Genomic DNA, 12502 nt, shown 5'->3' with positions numbered 1-12502 from the left:
TGACAAAGACTTCCGACATCCTACGGTGCGTAGGGTCGTCCAGGTGTCAGCAGTGCTGAGGTTGAGAAGCGCGGGTGTCGTCCGAGCCCACGTCTGCTGAGTGGGTGTGTGTTTGCTAAGCCTGGAGCGCCACACTGGCAGTTGGAGCCCATGTCTTACAGACGGAGCCAGTGGGGCCACGGCAGTCGTTACCAAAATACAGGAAAGAAAAGCGTTTCTTTCCGTAACGTTTGATTTGTGCAATAGGCCGGTGTTACTTCTGTGAATTAAAAACGTTTTCTGCTAAAAACACCTCTGCAACTGAATGACGGGGACCCAGATGCGGCCCTGCCCGTTGGTGGTGCCCGCGGGCCTAAACAGCACCGTCCTCCTCCCCGTGGCCGTTCCCTGTTGTCCTTGTCCTCCAGAGTCACTTCAGGGAACTCAGAGGTTGCTCGGGTGGCGACGCCGAGGCCCGGTCCTTTCTGGTCGAGAGATGACAAAACCAGGTGGACACGTCGCTTGCTCTTTCTTCACAAGCGGGGGTAGCTTCCGGTCCTGGAACGACCGCAGGCAGTGGCGCGTGGAGGGGAGCGGAGGGGTCCTAGCTGGCCGCTCTGCTCCCCGGCCCGGGGCCTCCCCTTCCCTGGCTGCCTCCGTGATCACAGAGGAGATAAAACGAAGGAGAGCACGTTCTGAACCAGGAAGCCTTCCTGTAGCATCACAGGGCACTTCCGTCCTTCCAGGCTACCCTTGAGGTTGGGGGCAGCTCTGGGCCTCTCTGCAGTCCTTGGCCTGCGTCCCCTCATCCCTCGTGCGCCCTTCCATTCTCTGTTTACCCATCCAGCCGTCCTTCCTCCTGTCCCCGCACCCACCCCTCCATCCATTCTCCGTCTTCCCATCCCTCCCTCCTCCCATCCCTCATCTCCCATCCACCTCTTCGTCCGTCCGTCCGTCCGTCCATCCATCCTGCAGATACCTCTGGCCCACTTGCAGCGCTGGGCAGGTCAGGGGTGGGACACCACACCGAGGCTCAGTTCTCAGCCTCAGGAGCACCTGGTCGGGGGATCGGCAGAAGCAGGGAAAGTAGCACCACCCAAGGTCAGGAGGTTTCGTTTCCCATTTTCCCTCACTCTGAACGTCTTGCCATTTGCAGAATAAAGCGATCGCCACCCCTGTCCAGGGCGTCTGGGACATGAGGAACAAGCAGTTTCACACGGGCATTGAGATCAAGGTGTGGGCCATCGCGTGCTTCGCCCCCCAGCGCCAGTGCACGGAGGTCCACCTGAAGTAAGGCTGCTGGCGGTGCTGCTGAGGGGACACGCGGGGCCGGGGGCGGGGCGGGGCCGGGGCGGGGCGGGGCCGGGGCAGCTCGGTGGCCGTGGCAGGAGTTGGTGACCTTTCCAGGCCAGCGGACATGTGCCCGGGATGGGGGCCCGGCCAGGAAACGTGAGCCGCCTCGAGGCCGCTTTCACTTCTCAGACTCACTAGCGGAGAGAGTGTGGAGAGAGTGTGCAGGTTATATAAGAAATAAAACCGAAAGTGAACGAGAAGTTTGAAAATTAGATGCAAAAGAGAAAATTATCTTCCGTGAACTCAAGTTCCCTTAAAAAAACCCTTCAGCTTCATATTTCTGTAGCCCCCCGCCCCGGCCTGGCCCAGGCTGTGGACCCTTAGAGAGTCAGCACCATAACCACGCAGCTTTGGGGCGCCGGGGTCTCTTGTTCCCACCTTAGGTCTTAATCTCAGGGCCGTGAATTCAAGCCCCGCACCGGGCGTGAAGCCTGCTTAATAATTAAAAAATAAAAACAAAACCCACAGAGCTTTGTTACTCGTGCTCTTGCGCCAAACAAACCTAACAGGGAAGAGAAAGCCTTTGCTTTCCGCCTGTCTTGGGTGGAAGCAGGAGGAAACTCGAAGCCTGAGAAGGTAGCCAAGGGTGGTTCTGAAAAGCCACGGCTCAGAAAGTTCTCGAGAGCTGACGTCAAGGAGACAGGCTGTCTGTCGGAGGCGTCTTCCATGCCGCCAGCAGAATTCGCTGGAAGCACAGAGCAGCTTAGCTAAGAAGCAGAGTAGGTTAGCACCGGAACACCGGGTGCCTCTCTTCCCCGCACCCTGACCTTGGCTTCTTCATTGCACGTTGCCTGGAGCCGGATGGCCCCGCAGGGAATCCACCTGTAGATGTAAGTGCGGACACAGAACTGCACTCACATACGGGAGGTTGAGCCCTGGCCCCGTTGGATCACAGTGTCCTTACCGTTACTGTAGAAGGCGACGTTATTTTTATTCCTAAGTTTAAAATAGCAGCTGCTGATCTGTCTGTGCCCCCCCCATCCCCCCACCGGGCTTCACCCGGCCTGTTGGCAGTCGCCGCTGGTGCCACTCTAGCTGTGGTCTGTTTTGTTCCCTCCCACAACTGTGTCACCCCAGTGAAGTTGTACACACAAGAATAGCGGGGGAAGTCCCAGGGGACGGGCCGTTCGCGGTTTTCCTCTCTCTGACATTGTTGGCCATCCACGGAGTCCTGTGTTCTGTGCCAGAACCTGGGAGCTGGCCGGGCCTGCCGAGTGGCGGCAGCTGCCCCGTGCGTTGCTGTAAGAGGACAGCACTGTCACTGCTCCCTGGGGGTGTCACAGGGTGAGGCACATGGGCCCTTGCGGTTGGAAATCTTCTGTGTTATCAAGGCAAAATAGCCACAGGAGACTTTTCCATACCCCACGTGTATACTCGGCACACCCCACACGTGTACTTACCATACCTCGTGTGTGGACCCACCATACCCTACACGAGTACTCAGCACACCCCCTGTGTGTACCCACCGTACCCCCCGTGTGTACTCAGCATATCCAAGAGTTTTCCAAGAGTTAGCACGTTGTCGGCTGTGTCCGGGTCTTGAACCAAGATGCTGATGTCGGTGAAAACGGTTTGGGGTTGTCTGTCAAAGTCGTGCCCTTTACTTGGGACCTCTGGCCGGTCTGGGTTCTTTGGCGCTCCTGTGCGGTCAGGTCTAACGACCCTTCTCCTTCAGATCCTTCACAGAGCAGCTCAGAAAGATCTCGAGGGACGCTGGGATGCCGATCCAGGGCCAGCCGTGCTTCTGCAAGTACGCCCAGGGGGCGGATAGCGTGGAGCCCATGTTCAGGCACCTGAAGAACACGTACGCTGGCCTTCAGCTGGTGGTGGTCATCCTGCCTGGCAAAACCCCCGTTTACGGTAGGCCTTGGCGGTTTGGCTGGCTTTGCTCGCGACCTCCGTGGGTGTTGGGCGCAGCCAGAGCCCTTTGCGCTTTTGCCACACCGGGGAGTGCTCGTTTCTGGCTCGTCTGTAATCCAGGAAAGACGAGGGGGTCTCCGACGGCTGCTGCCTGCGCTGGTCTCGCCTGAGGCCGCAGTTCCCAGAGGCCAGCACACGCTGCCTCATCGTGTCACCATCCGACGTGACGGTGGCTGGACGGAGGAAGGTCCATTCAGTGCACACACGGTGGTGGCCGGGGCCACCGTCCGTCGTCCTCCATGTGACGTTTGTGGGCCCACCTCAGAGCTCTCTGGAAGCTCATCAGAGTCCTTCGTGCCACAAGGGCAGTTGCACGTCCATTCAGCCGACACTCCCCAGCTACCTCTGATGATGCCCCAGGCCTAGAGAGTTCAGAGAGACAAGACCCAGCCCCCCCATCAGGCAGCGCCAGGGCAGTGGCGGGTATAGACTGCTGACTCCAGGGCAGGCGATGGGGGGGTGGCTAAAAAAGAAAGAAAGAAAGAAAAAGAAAGCCCTGTGGGAGCCCAGAGGCGCCCAGTGGAGGAGGTGTTGGAACGAGAACCTGGGGGTGTGTGGGGTGCAGTGAGGCTCGCCAGCTGCATTCCCAGTTAGACGGTGACAGAATCAGATGCATAAAAGCCACGTTTCTCCCTCCCCTCTGAGCTACGTACGCAAAGAGCAAAGAGAACGCCATCGGTGTTTCCGTCCAGAAGTCACCTGTTTCCACAGGGCTGCCCAGGGAGTAGCTGACAGTTGCTTCATGAAGGAATCCAGAACCCAGGGCCGTGGGCCTAGATAGCTCTTTGACGTCAGGCTTGCATTTGCTGCGGGTTTCGGGGATGCCAGAGTCTTTATTCGAACCACCCTGAGCACCGTGACAGGGGTGGGCGTGCCGTGCCCTCCTCCCCTCCAGCCTGGCTGTGCCCAAAACGCCCCGCACGCAGCCCTGGAGGCTGCTGAAATGGACTTCCTTCCTGCCGTGAGACTTGTCCTACTCCCCGGCCTCCCTGACCGAGGTGGCCCTGGCCTGGGCCGTGCCGGAGCCAGAACTCCAGCCCCGGGGCCTGACTTCCCTGTGCCGGCGGCCAGTCACCCGCTTCCGTGGGCGCAGCCACAGCCACAGCCACAGATGGGGTTGGGCCACGTAGCCGGACGTGGCTGCTGGGGTCGCGCATCTGGGCCCCTGTGGCGTTGGGGGGAGGGGGGGGGCACGCTAAGGAAGAGGTGCCGGCCAGAGCTGCCGGTGAGCGTATCTTTGGTGCTCCGCAGCCGAGGTCAAGCGCGTGGGAGACACGGTGCTGGGGATGGCCACGCAGTGTGTGCAGATGAAGAACGTGCAGAGGACCACGCCCCAGACCCTGTCCAACCTCTGCTTGAAGATCAACGTCAAGCTGGGAGGCGTGAACAACATCCTGCTGCCCCAGGGGAGGTAAGGACGCCCCCGCCCCACCGCACCCACCACGTGGGGCAGAGTCGGGCCTGATTCCCGGCGGGGTGGGGAAGCGCACACAGGTCAGGCCACGTGTGAGCGCGTGTGCCAGCCGCCGTCCTGGACGCGACGCGACACGCCAGGAAGCAAGGCGCAGTTTCGGCTGCCTTGGCCAGGTTCCCTGAGTGAGGGGAGGGCAGAGAAGGGCCCGGGGGTGCTCAGACGTGGGGCGCGGCGGCTGTGCCGTGAAGGGAGTTGGCAGGGCGGAGCCGGAGCTCAGCCTGAACGGCTGGGACGCCAGCCTCCTGAGCTGAAGCGCGCCTCTGGAGCAGGGAGCCGTAGCTGCCGTGTAGGCGGGAGCCGCCCTTGCGTCTCCCGAGCCAGGCAGGGGACGGAGGCCACCTGATGCGGTCAGTGCTGGCAACGCAGCCGTTGGGATGGAAAAGCTCCACAGAAGAGCACACTGTTGGCAGATCCCAGGCCGGGGTCGGGGTCGGGGTCGGGGCCTGGCAGGGGAGGGGTGGGGTGGGGCGGGGCTGCGGGGCCCCCCGGTACCCCCTGGCCTGGCACGGGGCCCTGGGCGCTCGAGGAGAGGGCCAGGGTCAGCTTTTGTCCCTCCTGAGGGTTGGCCAGCCTCTGCTGCGGCAGAGAGGGGTTTCCGTGATGACAGACGTTACCGAGGAGGTCTCGTCCCCGAAGAATCTTGGCAGTCGGGTTAGCATCTGAACGAGAAGCGTGGGTAAAAGCAGGTTACTGGACACACCCTCCAGTGAATCGCACTGCCCTTGGGTAGAAGTGCTCTCGTGAGGACAGCAGCGGCCCTCGCCACTTCTGTGTGTCTGGGGGAGAGACGCTAGGAGGCACCAGCTGTGTGCGGAGCCCCCAGCCTGGCCTCGGGCTGCCCGTGACGGCCCACCTGGGCGAGTTTCTGAACTACCTGCGGGCCTCGTTAAACCACGGAGGTTCTGACCAGCACCTCTGGATCGGGACCCAAGTGCTGACACTCCCGGCAAGCCCACAAGTGATGCTCTGTGGTCCGGGGACCACACCCCAAGAAGACTGAGCTACGCTGTTAAGCGGCTTTTTAGTAGGTTGCCGCCGTGGGGGAAGGCGGAAAGAACCTGAAGTTAGAGCCTCCCAGACTTGAACTTGGGAGACTGGCTCAGCGAGGTGAGGTCGATCCACTCGGGTTGTGGGAAGGAGTGAGGGCCTGTCAAGAGCAGGTGGTGAGCCCAGCGCCCCGTTCGCTCAGTGAACAGGTTCTGTCGATGGAGCTCCGGCCACAGCAGTGAGTACAGGAGGCAGAGTCCCAGCCCTCTCGTGGGAGGACCCAGCACAAGGGACTTGACGGGAGCACCAGTGACGTCATGGGAGGGACGGGGCCAGGAGGGTGAGGAGCTGGGTTTCTGTGGCCGGTCTGCTGGAGAAGGCGGCACTGAGCCGATGGTAGCAAAGGACCAGGGGGCCCAAGGCGCCCCTCCCCCCTCCCCGGGCAAGACGCAGCCCCTGGAGGGTCCCGTTCTAGAAGGCTGCTCCAGCTCTGGGCGGAACGGGACCAGGTGGCACCTGCACCGTCTCGGGAGGGGTGCTGGCAGTGTGGGGGAGGGGGGTGCCCAGAGACGGTGTGTTTGGAAGATGGCGCTGCTGTGAGCGAGACAGGAGAGGTGTGCTGGAGCGGGGCTCAGGGTGGTGGGGGTGGGGGGGGCGGAAACAGGGATCTGGACTCGGGGATGTGTGTTTAGGGGAACCCAGCAGAAGAGAGGCGGTGTTAAAGCCACGAGGCTGGTGAGATCCCAGATCCCCCAGGGCAGGGTGTAGACAGGATGGATGCCAAGCCTACTACCCTGGAGAGTTGAGGGTTAAAAGGTTGTGGAGACAGGGAGCCAGCAGTAGAGCCCCCCCCCCCCGCCCCACCACCACCAAAAGGAGAGCCAGGTGGCTCCCGGAACACTAGGGCAACGCTTCCTGTGTCATTTGTCACGTGGTGCCACCAAGGAGCCTCGTGTGATGAGGTCTCAGGCTCTGCCGTGTGGGGGCGGGGACCTGAGGAAGACTGTCTTGTTGCCACGGCAGCAGGAAGCCTGGTGGGCGGGGCCTGCAGCTGGTTGGGAGGTGGTGAATGGGTCCGCCTAATTAGGAGCTTGGCCACGCAGCAAGCTGGCAGGCTAGGGAGCGGAGGGAGCCTGGCAGGAGTGGAGTTCATGGGCAGGTGTGGTCTTCCTTGTTGAAGGTGAGAGTCCAAACAGCTGTGGAGCCGGGAGGAGGGCTGCAGCACCTCGTCTGTGCCCGGTGTCTTTGTGCTGGGGAGAGCGAGGCGGGGGCCCGGCCCCAGAGGCTCACGGAGAGGGGTTGGGGGGCCGCGGTCCAGGTCAGGGCCCGGAGGCAGGCCGGTCAGCCAGGCCACGGGCAGTATCTTCCCCGAGCCCGGCCCTTCCATGTGACGTCACAGTGCCTGCCTGTGCCCCGCTTCGATGTCCCGGGGACCCCAGGGGGAAGAACCCCCTTGGTGTGCTTGCAAGCACTGAAGGGGGAAACCTTGTCCACGTTGTGTGGAAACTCACATGGCATACACACTCGAAGCCCTTTCCCCCACCTCTCGGCTCTGGGCGGCAGAGCTCTGTCCCACGGGAGCCCCGCCGGGGTCATCTCCCCATGACACGGTGCTTCTGGTCACTGGGCGGGAAGGACACTAATGTCAGCAGCCCGCTGAAAACACTGACCTCAACAACCATGGGAGGGAAGTATTCACGTTGTGTCCATTTTCCAGAAGAGAAAAGTAAGCCCTAGAGAGAGTGAACTTCAGAACGCAAAGCTAGCGAGTGACCCCACGCTCCCAGGTGCCATGCACACGGCCTTTTCAGGAAGGTGCTAGAACACGGCGTTGGAAAGAGGCGGGGAAGCTGTTGGCGTGCTACTCACCTGGGGCGGTTTTGACCCCCAGGAAACACGTGATGTCTGGAGACATTTCTGGGCGTTGAGACTGGGGGAGTGCTCCTGGCCTCTCGTGGGCAGGGGACAGGGAAGCTGGTGAACACCGAGCAGAGGGTGACCCGGCCCCGTGCTGCGGTTGGGCCTGGGGAGACCTGGGAAGAGCGGGGCTGGGGTCCAGGCTGTAGCAAAGCGCGGGACCTTTATACACGCGTAATCTGGCATGTGGCGTTACTGTCTTCTAGACGTGATTTTAGTATCATTTCAGCACGTACGATCACTGCGGAGACAGTCAGGTGTTTACAGATGCAGACCCCTCCCCACCCCCCCGACCCCGGCCTCACTAGCTGTCCGCCCGAGTGTCGTTCGTCTCCCCTCCCCTCCCCCCCCCACCCCCACCCCGGCCCCGGACCAGCGTTGTTAGTCCACACTCCCCCACACCCCCTCCCATCCCCCCGGGTCCCACCCTGGGTTATTCAGAAACAGCTCTCAGACCCCGTGTCACTTTATGAGCGAGGTCTTTGGTATGGACCGTTAAAAGATAAGACCGTTTTTAAAAACAGCCGCGGTGCCTGTGCCCCGCGAGTGACGCTGGCACCAGTGTCCTCAGCGGTCCAAGCCTCAGATGCTCCCGCTTCCCTCCGCAGGCCACCCGTGTTCCAGCAGCCCGTCATCTTTCTGGGGGCCGATGTCACCCACCCACCCGCTGGGGACGGGAAGAAGCCTTCCATTGCCGCCGTGAGTATCCGCGCGTCCCGCCCGACCCTCTGTTGGTGGCGTCCTGCCGCCTGTGGGACCCACGCCTTGGCCGAGCTGCCTGAGGGGGGCACGCGGTCCCCTTGCAGGGTGTGGCCAGAGCATCTTCCTGAACACCACTGTGCTCTCCTGGGCAGTTGCAGACAGAGTGTCCTGGGAAACAGGCATTTGGAGGGCACGCGGCACATGGGTACCCACGTGTGACAGCAGTGAGTCCGCCCGCCCAGGCCCGGGCCAGACGGCACGGATCTGGCAGCAGAAAGGCCAAGGGCACGGTGGCTCCCGTCCTGCCGGGTCCCGCCCGCGGCTCAGGCCCGCAGTGGCTCTCTGCCCACTGGGCCAGATGCTGCAACGAGGATTTTTTTAACGTTGTGCCTCTTTGTGAACATTTTCTGTTTTTATTACAAAACACCAAGTGTGAAGTAATTACACCGTCCGGAGTTCAACGTAGCCCTTCCCTCGTTCCGCCTGTGAGTTCCATCGGGGCGTCGGGGGAGCTTCGCTCCACAGGCCCTGAGCCCCCGAGCTTCCCACGTGCTAGCTGGCCGTGTCCAGCCCCCAGGGGCCGCGCGAGGCGCCCGCTCTGTGCGCACAGCTGACTGATCTCGGGAGGGTCGGCCCAATGGCTTTGGTTCAAGAGGACCAGACAAGCACACGCTCAGGGTAGCGTGGACTTGGCCTGTGGAGCACAGAGCCCAGGGAGGTACCTCTGAGTTGTCTGGCAGGACCTCCCGGCGGCCTGCAGCCAGGGCAGCCGAGTGGAGGGAAGGAAGCCTGGGGCTCAAGGCTTGTGTCCCCAGCATGTCCAGCGGGGACCGCTGCAGCGACTTCTGGGCTGGGTGCATAATTACACTGAGTCCTAATCTTGTGGGTCAGTATTAGTTTTCTCGTTTTACACATGCAGTCTGGAAAAGCCAAACTCAGTTGCTCGAGAGAAGCTGCAGAAAACCCAGCTCAAGACCCCCTGAGGCTCAGGTTGAGGTCTGAGCAGTGCCCTCAGGTGCCTCGTGGAGGGGCTTGGAGTCACCAGTCCTAGCTTTCGCAGCAGCAGCCGCAGATGCGGGTCTCTAACGTGTGGCACACGTGTGGACGGGGCCTGCCTCCCGCAGCCCAGTGCTTCTCTCCGAGGCACGTCTGATCCCGAGGGGTGGCTGATCCCCAGTCGGGAGGAAGGCCAGGACCCCCAGGAAGTGCAGGCTTCCCCGGGGACTGTTGTGGGCCCCCAGCAGGTGTGTCTGAAGTTACTCAGGGGCCCTGTTCCTTTATCAGGTTAGCATCAGGTCACCTGATTCCTCCTGCAGATATCTCCTCTTCCTACCTGGACTGCAGCTCTGACCTTGTTAGACAATTTTCAGCCCGCCCTTGTTTGATTAGCAAAGGGCACAGCAGACCCCAGGGTGGAGGTGTGCCTTGTTCTCCGGGCTCCTCCTGGTCGGCACCTTCAGGCAACTGCTTACGTGCCAGTGTGCCTTTGGGATGGCCTGCCGTTCCTGAGGTTCAGAATCTTGGGATGTGCACTGATACGCAGATGGCTTCCCCTGGTGAGCAGTGTGCTTTGAAAAAACTAGGGAATCTGATACAAGTTGCTTTCTTGGGGCTGATGTAATTCAGCCCCATGTGATCACAAGCAGAGTAAAGGTTCAGAATAATTGCCTATTTTTTATTAGATATTTTCAGCAAACTTTTTTTTTAAATTTTTAATGTTTGTTTATTTTTGAGAGAGAGACTGCGTGAGCAGGGGAGGGGCAGAGAGAGAGGGAGAGAGAGAGAGAGAGAGAGACAGAGTACAAGCAGGGGAGAGGCAGAGAGAGGGAGACACAGAATCTGAAGAAGGCTCCAGGCTCCGAGCTGTCAGCACAGAGCCCGACGTGGGGCCCGAACCCACAAACCATGAGATCGTGACCTGAGCCGAAGTCGGACCCTTAACCGACTGAGCCACCCAGACACCCCCACTTTAAGCAAGTTTTTATTCTTTGCAGTCTATTGACGAACACTGTTGCCCACATACTAAAAAGAAACATAAAGGCAGCAGGTTCACAACTGACCAGCCGCTGTCCCTTCACCGTGATGTCAAGTTGAGGGCAGAGGCAAGTCTGTCCATCCCCAGTCCCTCCTCCAGTGCACACCCAGAGTAGGGGGCTTCCGGGAAGTCCCCCCAACGCTCCCCTGCACCTGTCCCGACAGGTCGTGGGCAGCATGGACGCCCACCCCAACCGCTACTGTGCCACCGTGCGGGTTCAGCAGCACCGGCAGGAGATCATCCAGGACCTGGCCACCATGGTCCGCGAGCTCCTCATCCAGTTCTACAAGTCCACGCGCTTCAAGCCGACCCGCATCATCTTCTACCGCGACGGCGTCTCGGAGGGGCAGTTTCAGCAGGTAGGCCGCCTCGTGATTTCCCTCTCTGTGGTCTCAGGACACCTTAGGGTCACCCGTTTGTCCCGTACGATAGCTTGTCCGGTTCTCTGGTGAAAACGGTGATGTGGTTTCTATCCGGCCAGAGCGTGGAAGGCGGGCCAGGGAAGCGGATGCCCGGCCAGCGGTGCTGAGCCGGGACGGGAGGGACGAGGGGCTCGGCTCGGGCTCGAGGCCTCAAGGGCTGTGCGGGGAGCTTGGGTCTAGGTCAGCACGCGGCCCTTCCAGAGGCTTGGCCGGGGAGAGTCTGTGGGCTGGAGACAACAGTTTTGTCTGGGGGTCACCGTGTGCAGTGTGAAAGGCAGACTGCAGGGGGCCCCGGAGCGGGGCTGGGCGGGGGCCCCTTTGGAAGGAGGGTTAAACACAGGGTTCACAGCCACCATCTGGACGTGGAGGGAACGGCGGGGTCTCGGGTGACCTGTGGATCCCGGGCCCGGCTGGCTGCCATCAGACGCGAGGAGTAGTGGAGGAGAGGCGAGGGAGCGGGTACAGGGAGACTGTGCTCTGCTCCCGGGCACCTGCCTTACCTCCCTGTGAAGGTGACCAGTGGTCGGCCTTGAACCCAGAGCTCGGGAGCTTGGTGCCGGATGTGTCTCCACATCCGTCCGAGCTAATTCCAGCTCGGCACCCACCCCATCCCAACACGTGCCTCCCGGGAGATGTTGGCAGGGGAGACAGAAGATACAGGGCCCGTGTCCGGTCCTGTGGGAGAAGGGACCCCAGAGGGGAGGGGATTCCGGGAGCCGCGCCGGAGTGTTCCAGAGGCCCCCAGGCTGCCTTGACAAACAGGCTGGATAGCACCTGACTAGGCGTGAGCAGGGCAGCCTGGACCTTCCTGGTCCAGAGTAGAAGCAGCTCATCCCCCTGAGGCCCACGGTTGGCGGGAAGAACAGAATCGACACTTGAGGCCGGGGCCCCTCGGAGCGTGGGCGGGGGGGTGGGGGGGCCGCTCCTGTGCCATCCCCGCCAGCGTGTGCCAGCCGACCTTGAAGGCACCTCCTGTGCAGAACCTCTCGGGTTCCCTCGGTTGGAGATGTTCGCCTCCCTCCTGCGCCCCCAGCCCCCTCACCCTCTGCCGCAGCCGGCCCTGCCGGGGAGGGGTCCGCGCCTTCTGTTCTCATCGCTGGGAACTTGCTCGGGGTCTTACGGCGTGACCACAGCTGGCGTTTGTGAAACATCATCATGACCTGTAACTAGGACAGGGGTTAGAAACGTAAGGTGTGTGGTGCCTAGAGCGGCCTTCACCCTGTGAGAGGACTTCTGCCCGCTTACCTGAGACGGGCGGTGGGAACAGCATCTTCCTCTTCGTGGCCTGGCGCCACTTTAGCCTTCTCAGCAAGCCTGCGGGACGTAGGCTGTTCCCGTCTTAAAAGTGAAAACAAACGGCCATCAGAGAGGGTCCGTGGCTTTCCCCGAGCCACACAGCCGCCTGGTGGTAGGGCTCGGGTTTGACCTCGGGCCCGGCTCCTAGGTCCTTGTGTTCTGCGAGGTTCTCTCCCTCCTCTCCAGCACAGAAAACCAGTTGTTTGGACGGATTCGTTCACGCGTATGTCTCCCACGGTGCCTCGTTACTCCCGTGTATGGTGGGTGCTAGTCACTGAGAACATTCCAGAAAACAGCGTGAGCGACGTAACGCATCCTCTCATTTAAACCACCGAACCACGAGACCTGGGTCTCGTTTGCTCAGTTACATAAACGAAACAGCACCTGCGGGGAGGCAGAGGCTCGCAGCTGCTAACA

The 12502-nt window shown here is 61.2% G+C and overlaps 1 protein-coding gene across 7 annotated transcripts in view; it reads left to right on the top strand.

Annotated features, from left to right (window-relative positions):
* AGO2 (argonaute RISC catalytic component 2) overlaps window positions 1-12502 on the top strand; it is a 111506-nt gene that overhangs the window by 85083 nt on the left and 13921 nt on the right. For all 7 annotated transcript variants that reach the window (XM_078441949.2, XM_078441950.2, XM_078441954.2 and 4 more), the window contains 5 exons: window positions 1136-1269; window positions 3008-3192; window positions 4504-4663; window positions 8239-8329; window positions 10532-10726. In XM_078441949.2, the coding sequence (XP_078298075.1) occupies window positions 1136-1269; window positions 3008-3192; window positions 4504-4663; window positions 8239-8329; window positions 10532-10726 (765 nt within the window). The remainder of the gene's footprint in view (window positions 1-1135; window positions 1270-3007; window positions 3193-4503; window positions 4664-8238; window positions 8330-10531; window positions 10727-12502) is intronic.

Source organism: Panthera onca, chromosome F2 (genome assembly GCF_046562875.1).
Source record: "Panthera onca isolate mPanOnc1 chromosome F2, mPanOnc1 haplotype 2, whole genome shotgun sequence".
In the NCBI taxonomy this organism is placed as follows: domain Eukaryota; kingdom Metazoa; phylum Chordata; class Mammalia; order Carnivora; family Felidae; genus Panthera; species Panthera onca.
The sequence above is the reverse complement of the archived record's forward strand: the minus strand, read 5'-3'. Positions and strand labels throughout refer to the sequence as shown.